Source organism: Salvia miltiorrhiza, chromosome 4 (genome assembly GCF_028751815.1).
Source record: "Salvia miltiorrhiza cultivar Shanhuang (shh) chromosome 4, IMPLAD_Smil_shh, whole genome shotgun sequence".
Classification (NCBI taxonomy): Eukaryota; Viridiplantae; Streptophyta; class Magnoliopsida; order Lamiales; family Lamiaceae; genus Salvia; species Salvia miltiorrhiza.
In genome coordinates this window covers 11,195,741-11,206,085 of record NC_080390.1, presented here as the reverse complement: position 1 = coordinate 11,206,085, position 10,345 = coordinate 11,195,741, and the positions used below count along the sequence as shown (strand labels likewise).

At 39.5% G+C, this 10,345-nt stretch overlaps 1 protein-coding gene across 1 annotated transcript; it reads right to left on the bottom strand.

Annotated features, from left to right (window-relative positions):
* Positions 1–2,696: 2,696 nt before the first annotated feature.
* On the bottom strand, positions 2,697–6,543 carry LOC131022708 (protein trichome birefringence-like 34). Its single transcript, XM_057952223.1, has 5 exons — positions 6,129–6,543; positions 5,463–5,637; positions 5,174–5,373; positions 4,724–4,885; positions 2,697–3,098 (listed from the first exon to the last, which is right to left on the bottom strand). The coding sequence occupies exons 1-5, from the start codon at positions 6,515–6,517 to the stop codon at positions 2,756–2,758; spliced, it is 1,269 nt and encodes a 422-aa protein (XP_057808206.1). The 5' UTR covers positions 6,518–6,543; the 3' UTR covers positions 2,697–2,755.
* Positions 6,544–10,345: the final 3,802 nt, after the last annotated feature.

Below are 10,345 nucleotides of genomic sequence, written 5' to 3'. Positions count from 1 at the left end.
GAATGAGGCCATATGGCTTAAGGGTTTGCTTTCAGATTTTGATATCAAGCAAGATTGTGTAGAGATAAATTGTGATAGTCAGAGTGCACTTTGTTTGGTGAAACATCAGACATTCCATGAGAGGTCAAAGCATATCGATATAAGGTTGCATTTTGTCAGAGATATCATTGATAAAGGTATAGTTCTTATGAAGAAAGTATCTACTGATGAGAATGCAGCAGATATGTTGACTGAAGCAGTTCCTGTTTCAAAGTTTGTTTACTGTATGGAGTTAATCAAGTTGGTTGCTCAGGCCAGTGCCTGAGTTGCTCTGGTTAGTTTTTTATCTTTGTGTGATGGAGTGTGGTTAGTGTCAGTCAAAGTCAGTTTTTCGGAGGAGGAACTTGAGCTGGTTTTTTCAAAGATAGGTGGCTGGTGATTTTATGAATCAGGTGGAGAATTGTTGTGTGTGATTCATTAAAGTCGCATTTCATTTTTGGCTAAGAAGAAACACGTTGCTGCGGAAGGGTTTATGTTAGGTCCTGAGGGTCTCGAATAGGTGTATGGGGGGGGGGGAATACACCTATAGGCTATTTTAAATCAATCCTCAATCAGAGGGATCTCAGTCAGAGATCAAAACGAAACTTTGCATGCAAACTAAGACGCCTGTTTTACTGAAATCAATTTTGACCAAATAGGGTTGACGACTGATACTGAAAGCTCTTCAGTAAGGATTTATCAGTTAAGTTGCTGGAACTTAACTGATGCAAGTACGGGCTTCAGTCGAGTTTGCTAAAACAGAGACGATAACACTCTTTCTGACTATCAGAAGATAGATCAGTCAGACTGATATCATACGCAGCGGAAATTAAACTTAGTTTCGTAATAGCCTCGGTGGAGAAAGTTGTTGGTTATGGTTTCTCTTTCCAGTTAGTCAGTGTTCAGTTTATCAATTGAAATAACACAAGTAAGAATGTAAAACTGAAAGTTGTAAACTACACAGAGACTTTTACGTGGTTCGGAAAAACCCTTTCCTACATCCACGGTTGGTTGATCAGACCAATAATCCACTCCGCAAGTGCTTAACAGGTGCACTGCAAACCAAACCGTGTGCTTGCCGGGTGCACACAACCGTACACTGAAGAAAACCCTTCTTCAGTACCCACGCTTCACTCGCGTCGGATTTCCCTTGCTTAACACAACCCGTGCTAAGACTCTCAGAGACAGAAAACCCTTCTGTCATCCGAATCACTCAAAACACTCTTATGGGGGGGAGGTTTGAACGAGTGCCAACTATACTTACAAAGAACAAGTTCTTTGAAACAAGTTTGACCTTTGGCTTCTGTGTGAACAGAGTTTTGCCTCATGTCTAAGAGAATGTATGTAATCAGCAGTGACTGATTTTGGCTTTGGAATTCTCTTCTTCGATTCAAGCTTTGGGGAGTTTAAGCTTAAGGCTGAGTAGCAATTTCGGCAGAGCTTCAGCTTATGTCGTTGAATCGGTGAAGGTTGAAGTGATCCTCGAGCGCTATTTGTAGGAGAACTCTTGAATAGATCCGTTGGCGTAAATCGTCCTCAAGATTTCTTCCGTTGGAGAGCAATTCGAATTTGGGCTGAGGCTTCAATCTTCGAGGTTCCTTGTCTGGGTGGAAACGGCTCTCTTTGATGGACAGGAGATGTGACGTCTCTGAAAAGTAACCACCAGATAGGAATGACCTCTGCAGAGATAAGATCCTGAGATCTCTGCATTTAATGCGGCTGTACTTTATGAGTACGTGGCTTCCTCTGAACGTTGGAAGATCAGTCCGAGGAGGAATATTCAACTGATACTTGACTTTAGTATCAGTCCATTGCGCGCATTAAGTAATCAGTCTTCAACTGATACTTCAGTTGGTATCTGCAGTCTTCAGTCTTCAGTCCTTCGTTCTTCAGTCTTCAGTCTTCGACACCGCAAGCTAAACTAGAAACGAACTCTAACACTTGAGTTCAAAACAATTCTAGTCTATTACAATTAAGTCCTATGAATTTTGGTATCATCAAAACAAGGGTTAGGATATTCCACAAGGTTCTCAACAGTTTAGCTGCAAAAGTCAGAAACACGGAGGGACTAAGTTGCAATACTTATTAGTTGCGGTGTGATTAGATCTTGTCCGTTGGATCTGTTTAACGGCTGCGATTAGATCTAGGCGGCGAATTAGTTATAACTAATTTCGTCTTCTTCTTCGAGCAGGGGGGTTTTTTTGCAGAGAATTAGCTACAGCAAAGTTTTTCTTTCTTGGGCGTGTGAAACTTGTATTGGGTAGCAATCTAGATCTCTGGGTTCTCTCTTCAAAGTTTGAGAGGTTGTTTGAGTGTTGATTGCTGTTGTGTTTGTACATTCTCAGTTTGTGATTTGTGAATAAAATCGAGCTCTTGTTCTTGGCCTGTGGACTTAGGGATTTTTCCCGAACCACGTAAATTCTGAGTTGTGTTTATTTGTTGGTTTAAATCTTCGAAAGAATTATTGCTTGTTCAACAGTATATTTTAATTTAACGACGCGATTATTAACTAAGATTTATTATATATAATCAGGGTATATAATTATTTTGAATTATTTCAATTCACTTTTATTAGCTAGTTGATGAGTTCATTGTTATGATATATAATTTTTAAAAGAAAAATTAAATAAAATTCGTATAAAAATTCAGGAAATACATATAATTGTGGGACACAGTGATGCACACAAATTTATGGAACAATGCACAAAACAAAATATTGCTATGTGATAGACATTTTTCAAGAATTCATAATATAAGAATAAAGAATCTCATTCCAAACATCAGGCACTCCCGGCAAACACCAATGAACACAATCCGAATAGCTCGTCGGATTCGCAAGCTGCTCTTCGCTTCTAGGATGTTGAAATTTTCTATAAATCGATGGATGAGAATCTTTTCTATAATCAGATAATTTCGTTATATTCAAATACGTGATATTTAAGCCTCTCATCTCCATTTTTTCTAGGATTGATTCTACCACGTGCATCATTTCTCGATCTGTTGAGATTCCCCAATAATCCTTCTTCAAAATTGGTTGTGTTTCGTTGTAGCAGTTGTATCCCTCTTCCCATGTTTCGCCGCTACAAATATTGGGCCAAAATCATTAAGGTTTGAAAATAACAGAGTATGATTCTTTTTGTGTGACACTATTAATTTCACCATCTTATAAAAAATATAAAAATTATACGCCCTATAACTTTGAATTAATTAACTAAACAATAGTAATTAAAGCTCTGACTGGATCAGCGAATACTAGTTAATTATCTTAAAATTATGTTAAAATATAAATAAATTAACAATTAAGGGGGAAAAAACTATACAAAATTGAGAACACATATTTGAATATAAAAAAGGGCAAAGGTGCAAATAGGCCCCTGAACTTGACACCCTTTGAGCGTTTACCCCCCCCCCCCAGGATCGGTCAAGGAGCGTTGACCTCCCTGAACTCCTGAAAAAAAATGAGCAATTAAACCCCTCCGTGTAACGGAGGCCAGGCGCCGTTTGCTCAAAGGCGGAGGAGCCGCCAAAGCTGGGGTGGCGTCGAAGGATGATTGCCCTGTGACCGTCAAAGGCGGAGGAGCCGCCGGCAATGGCGAGCCTTCAGGAGAGACATGCGGCGGCAGCGGTGACCTGCGAGTCTATTTCTCGCCAGATGGAAGTGGAGGAGAATCCCAGCGATGATGACGACTCGCGGAGACTCACCGGAGAGAACCGACGCCAACTGATGAGGTGAGACCTCGCTGATCTTTGGAACAGCTATGGCGGCGGCATTGTTTGAGAGGAATTAAGATCTCGGTTGGGACGAAGAGAGAGAAACAAGAAAGAGGTGAAGTGAGGCGCGACTTCGCTGGTCCTTCAGATAGAAGAACAGACATAGAACGATGACCTCTCGTCGGGCCTCCAGCAACAACGGCGGCGGTGGTTTTAATGGTGAGGAAGATTAAGGCTTCTTCTGCTCCTTCATTGTTTTGAGAGGGAGGAGAACGAACAGCGACAATCAGTCACCAGAATCTTAGAACCTCGCCGGCGGATTCGAACGGGAAAAGAGACCGACCTTGTGCGTCTCGAAATTAAGGGAAAAGCTAGGTCTCGATCTTTGTCTTGTTGAAAGGAATCAATGGAGATGCGAGGTGAAGAGAGATCGAGGGGCGCCGAATTTCAGAGGCGAGGCGTGGCCTCGGCGGTGGCTGGACTAATCAAGCAGCGGCAGAGCTCGGAGAGAGAGAGAGAGAGAGCGAACGGCGTCTACAATTAGAAAAAAAAATTCGAGCGAACGGCGTCTGGCCTCCGTTACACGGAGGGGTTTAATTGCTCCTTTTTTTCAGGAGTTCAGGGAGGTCAACACTCCTTGACCGATCCTGGGGGGGTAAACGCTCAAAGGGTGTCAAGTTCAGGGGCCTATTTGCACATTTGCCCTATAAAAAATGACACGAAGAATCCTATATATGAAAATAATTACTTCTTCCGTACCAACTTTTTTAGCATCCATTTTTCTTTTTTTTGGTCGTTCCATATTTTGGTATTCGTTTCTATTTTTAATAAAAGAAGGTGGGACCCTGCTCCACTATAATTATTTTAATAATCACTTAAAATGTGAAACTTTTATTCCACTCACAACAACATACAATCACTTTATTTAAATCCGTGTCACTATCAAATGAATATTAAAAGCTGGGAGGGGGGAGTATGTAATAACTAAACTTACTAGAAGTGATAAGGTGAGAGGCTCATGAAGAACAACTTAGTTTTGATTCGATCAATGTTGACTTCCAACCAATCCGACCACGTGGTTAGAGCCATTTCATAGCGACGAAGCTTCATTTTGACTCTTTTGTAGATTGCATCAGAGCTCCCAAATGAACCCCATCTGATCATAAACAAAAATAATAATTGGAATGAGAGAGAAAGAATTGAGAAATATTTATTTTCGAGTTATATCTTGCAAAACTTGAGCACTTTCTTTATATATACGACCAAAGTTATTCTATTTATTCGCTTTTTCACTTTTTCACATATATATAGCAATTTTAATGCACAAAATACTAACAACTTAAAATCCCTACCGAAAAGAAATTGCTCAAGCTTTTCGGGACAGAGGGTGTAATTGAGATGAGAGAGAAAGAATAAGGATGAGAGAGAAGGGTTAATTACTCACAAGAGGGTCATGGTTGGCTCAAGCCACCACATAAATGCATCAAAGATGAGTATATCTGCATTTGTCCAATGCCTAGCATGCTTCTCAATAGATGTGATTTTAATGATACGATCTCTTATAGAGTAGTGATTGTCTGGATCATCGCAGTTTGACTCCACTAATAATGGAGACCAATAAAACTCTACCGTTGCATTGTATTCCTTCAAAAATGAAACTACTCATCAAACACAAATCTAATTGAAAAAGACACATTTTAAGTCAACCTATATATATATACATAAAAACTCACGGTCGCCTCGAGCACGAACAAATTATCATATCTAATCACAGATTTGTTCGTCGATTGGTTGAGAGAATACTCGATGAGACAAAGCATTGACGTCCATTGATTCTTGTTCAAGGAATCTCCCACGAACACGACCCTTTTCCCTCGTATCTTCTCTAATAGAGCTGTGCCATTAAACCTGTATTTTTTTTTTTTTTTTTTGCCAAGGCTTTCAATTTTTTAAAATTTTTTTTAAGGTAATTTATTTTAGGATTATTTGCTGTAAATACACCAACTTTCAATGAATTCTAAATTTTCCATGATTTTTCGATTTTGAAATATAATACACTATTTTCACAATTAGTTTAATTTTTCTCCATGGACATCAAATTTCTCCTAAACCAATCTCGAGATGGACACCTGAAATTGCCAATGGACAATTGAACAGGCAGATTAATCCAACTTAAGAGAGTTTTGGACACTCATTCTGGCATTTCAGACACCCATCTCAACATTGATTTGGAAGAATTAATTTGATATCCATGTGTAACACCGGACAAATCGTAAAATTGATGTATTTTACATCAAAATGGAAAAGTCATGAAAAAAGGAAGTCAAAATCCAATTAAAGTCGGTGTATTTTATGAAAAATAACCCTTTAATTATTTAAAAATAAATGAAATACAAAACCTGGGAAGATCACACTGATGAGGTTGCCATCTCCACTTCTGATATTCAGAATCTTTTCTCCCATATTTCTTGCAAGCATAGTCACCTAGCATGAAACTACACCTCTCCTCATCGTACAACGGTCGTGAAACGTCGTCGTAAATCCATTTGCCTGAAAACAAGTTGCACCTCGTCCCGTTGGCGGCTGCAACGACGTCGTCGTCGCGATTCTTGGTCGTTTCTCGATCTTTGAGAAGTGCGGCGAGATTCTCTTGCTGAGATTCTTCCTCCCTCACTATGACCCCATTGTTGTCGACGGTGAGATAGAGAAGAGCGCTGGCCAAAGCTATGAGGAAGAAAGCAGCAATGTAATGTGACTTCAATATAATTTTGAGCTTTTCAAGATTCATATTTTGTTTAGGACAAGAAACATTATTCTGCGCTCTCTGTTATAATAATGCAGCCAAGGTTTGGGGAGGGGGAGTAGTGGGGTTTGATCCCGACACCTCAAGATTCACATTTTATCTTAATTTTTTTTTGACTTGGGGGAGTTGGGGAGGGGGAGTAGTGGGGTTTGATCCCGACACCTCACTGTTCACAAACAGGAGGTCGCTTGGTGTCCCCTTGGGAACTTTATCTTACTATCTTAGATATACATAATGTTAAATATAAAAAACGCGTATATATATATAGGGTATGACTATGATTTATTAATCAATATTGCCGTTCAATTTTAATAAAAGCGTATGATTGTAATTTCCGATTTGTAACCATATCGGTTACATATCTTTATTATTTGATTTTCCATATCAGAATTTAAACATATCTAATTATTTATGGGAATTATGATTTGATATCACGTTTGGTTAATATTGTAGTTCAGAGGTTTTATGTATAAACCGTTTCTTATCATCAATCTATTATATAAAGGAATACATGTTCTAATCACCTCATTCTTTCTCTTTCCTAAGTGGCTTCTCCATATTCTTCCATTCACTTTTATCTAAATTCTACATTTTATTCATTTTTAATAATAATTAAATATACATATGTCTATGTATACTTCACTACTTAATCATTAATTCTCCATCATTAACATCAATTAGGTGTAACGTATATTGCATATAGGATAGTATAAAAATGTGTTCATTAGTTAAAACATTCCTTAATTATGTAATTGCATCAATTATGTCAAATAATTATGGAATATATAATTACATAATATTATATAAAGGTACAAATTCATATCATTTCATCAAATCTCAAATCCTCGTCGCACCATGAGAATTCTAATTTTTAATTTTTTAAATTGTTGAATTTTTGCCTCTTAAAAACACATGAATTCAAATGACGTTGAAGTCGCATTAATATATGGAAATTTACAGTCACACATTATTAAGTTAATAAATATAGAAACATATAATTGTATATACATTGTCTGAAATTATGTAGAGATTAATTTAAAGACTTGACAAAGAATTCTTCGTAATTTAGGATTACTACTTTACCACATGTACATTGTTATTTGTATATATATATACTACACGGTCTTTCTCAACCTCTTTAATTCAATCATGGGTAAATTTCATCTTATTTTCATTACTTACAAAGTCGGGTCGAATGAAGTCCTCTTAACATAAAAGTCATTGTGCAGGAATACAGGCGACGAAGCACGACGTCAATCTTGTGAAGAACAAATTTTTATCAATTGTTCATTTTCTTTTATTTCCCATGTTATAGCCTCTTCCTCTATTAGATCTCATTGCATGTGGGGGTGGATCATGAAGAATTTATATTGTAAATATATGCAAAAATAATTACTAACGAGAAGTACCACAATCAACATTGTAGTCCAATAGTATTCCTCTTCTCTATGAGGGTGAATAACCAAACTTTATCACTTCTTAGATTAAGTGCAATTTTATAATTATTGTAGTACTTATGATTTATGAAAATATATTATGTGTATAGATTAATCTATGTGTAAGAAAATCGATATCATGTAGGCAAATTGAAAATCTGAATAAAATGATACAATGTGAATCTCACATTAATTTTTATCATTCTTATTAAAATGCAGTTTTATATAAAAGGAAAAAGAAAAAGGATCTCATGAAAGCACAAAGACGCAGACTAGGAGATCGAGACTAAAAAAGAGATCAAGAAAAAACAACGAAAAGAGAACTCCCAAGCCTGAAAGGCTTTAGCACCCTAAGCACACAACTAACTAATAAAAAGGAAGATCCATATTTGTGTGCTGCTCTTGCAACTCCATTTCATCTGCCCATCTACCGTTGGCGATATTATTCATAATCTGCATACTAGCACTTCTGCCATGATCAATGACAAAGTCTCTCGGCTTATAGCCCATTTCCACTGCGTTCCTGAGGCAATTTTTTATATTATCTTCTGAACTCTGTGGAACACGTGGACGTTCCATCCCCTTCGGAGGACGGCCCCGTCTCTTAGGCGTCACATTTTCAGCGAGCATTTGCATGCCCTGGTTAACTTGCTCCTCTAACCTACCTAGACGACTTGCAAAATCATCCGTCGTAATAGTGGCCGAATCCTTGCCATCATGAGAAGCGATTCCCGCTGCCGCAATTGCATTCTCACTCCCGCTGCTTTTCTCATGAACCGAATCCTTAAGGGCCAAATTTGAGGAAGTAAGGTCATTCCCCAAAGCAACCTCAGCCGCGCTTCCATCCGGCATCTCAACCTGAAGCTCCTCGTCCACCTCCACATCGCTCCCAGCCTGCTGAATATCATCCCCCTTGTCATCCGGAGCCGTCGCCGCAGCTGACGAATCAGGACTATAAGGCCGCAGCTCCTGAACCGCTGAAACAACTTGGAGTTGTTGCTGCTCTTGCTGTAGTTCTTGCTCTTCCGTCGATAGAAGAGCAAAGGAGTTCCCCGGAGAACGCTGTTGCGCCCCGACAGCTAGATCCGTTGAAGCAACGTCCTTCTTTCCCCTCTCAACAACCTGCCACTCTCTGTCAGGCAGTGTCTTCGGATTTGGTAGTTCAGGCACGCCTTCATCAGTCTTAGAGTCGATCTTAGAGGCCGGCTCTACACGTCTTTTTTTCCGACATGTATCCTGGGCATGACCAGTTATTTTGCAACTATCACAGTAGAGCGGTAAATTTTCGAAGACAAATTCAACGTAAAAAGAAATATCCCCACGGTCAATCAGAATAGAAGAAGGGGGATTATGAGACATATCCATTTCAACTAGTATGCGTGCAAATTGCCCAAAGTCGCGTCCCACCGTCGCTTCATCAATCTTCAACGGATGACCCAAAAACCGTCCAATCCCGGAGATCACCTGTGGATTCCAATACTCAATTGGCAGATAGTGTATGCGAACCCAAACATTCGCCAAAGGGGAGTTCTCTTTAAAAGGATCAAAATTCCGGGTCCATTTACGGAGTCGGGAGATGCCCCTTTGAGAGCTCCCAAACCACTTTCTCCTTTGCTATCGTAAAGTCTGATGCCGAAGTAAATCGGAGCGTAAAAAAACCTTTTCCCAACGGAATGAGTTGCCAATAAGAGGTTAAACTCCATAAGTGCTGAAGCTCCAGCTTAAGTTCCATAGTTGATCGAGGCTTATCACCTTTCCGAAGCAGCAAGCGCCCCGTCAAAGCAAATTCGAATTCCTTGACTTCCTTAAGATACAGATCCATCGGTATTTTGAGGGAGAACTGATCACCCTCTTTCGTGGGCTTGAGATCATGGAAGTTATGCGCTGCCAGATCCAATTTCTTCTTGCCTGTGGCAAGCGCATAAGAAGCCCTAGCTTCATGCACGTTAGGATTCTTGGAGGAGTTGTCGGCTACAGAAGTAGGAACGACAGAACCGATCGGAGCCTTAGCAGCAGCGGGCGAGCGCGACCGACCTGCAACTGCTCCGGCAGAAGATCCCGGCCCCATGAGCAGAGATCGCTGAAACAGAGAAAGGGTTGAATAAGTAGATTGAGATCGAGGTGCTTCAAAATTGGCTGAAACCGAGGGGAGATTAAGTCCCCCCTTATCCAGACCGACGACCGTGGAAGCCATCTGCCGGAAGAACGGACGACGGCGGCGGTTAAGGATGGCATGAGGCTAGGGTTAGCGAGGGAGAGGAGAGCATCATTTTTTCTAGTGTTCGAATTTTCATTCATTAATTTTTATCATTCTATTAAGACGTGACATAGTATATTAGTTTACGTAAAGAAAATTAATTTTTGTAAGCGTATTAAA

Bases quoted from the DNA above. Each gene is read 5' to 3' on its own strand.
- LOC131022708 (XM_057952223.1), bottom strand. From the start codon at position 6,517: ATGAATCTTGAAAAGCTCAAAATTATATTGAAGTCACATTACATTGCT. The intron at 5,638-6,128 runs GTTTTGTATTTC...AAAAAAATACAG, and splicing joins CATCAGTGTGATCTTCCCAG to GTTTAATGGCACAGCTCTAT. The intron at 4,886-5,173 runs GTGAGTAATTAA...GTTTATGATCAG, and splicing joins GAGCCAACCATGACCCTCTT to ATGGGGTTCATTTGGGAGCT.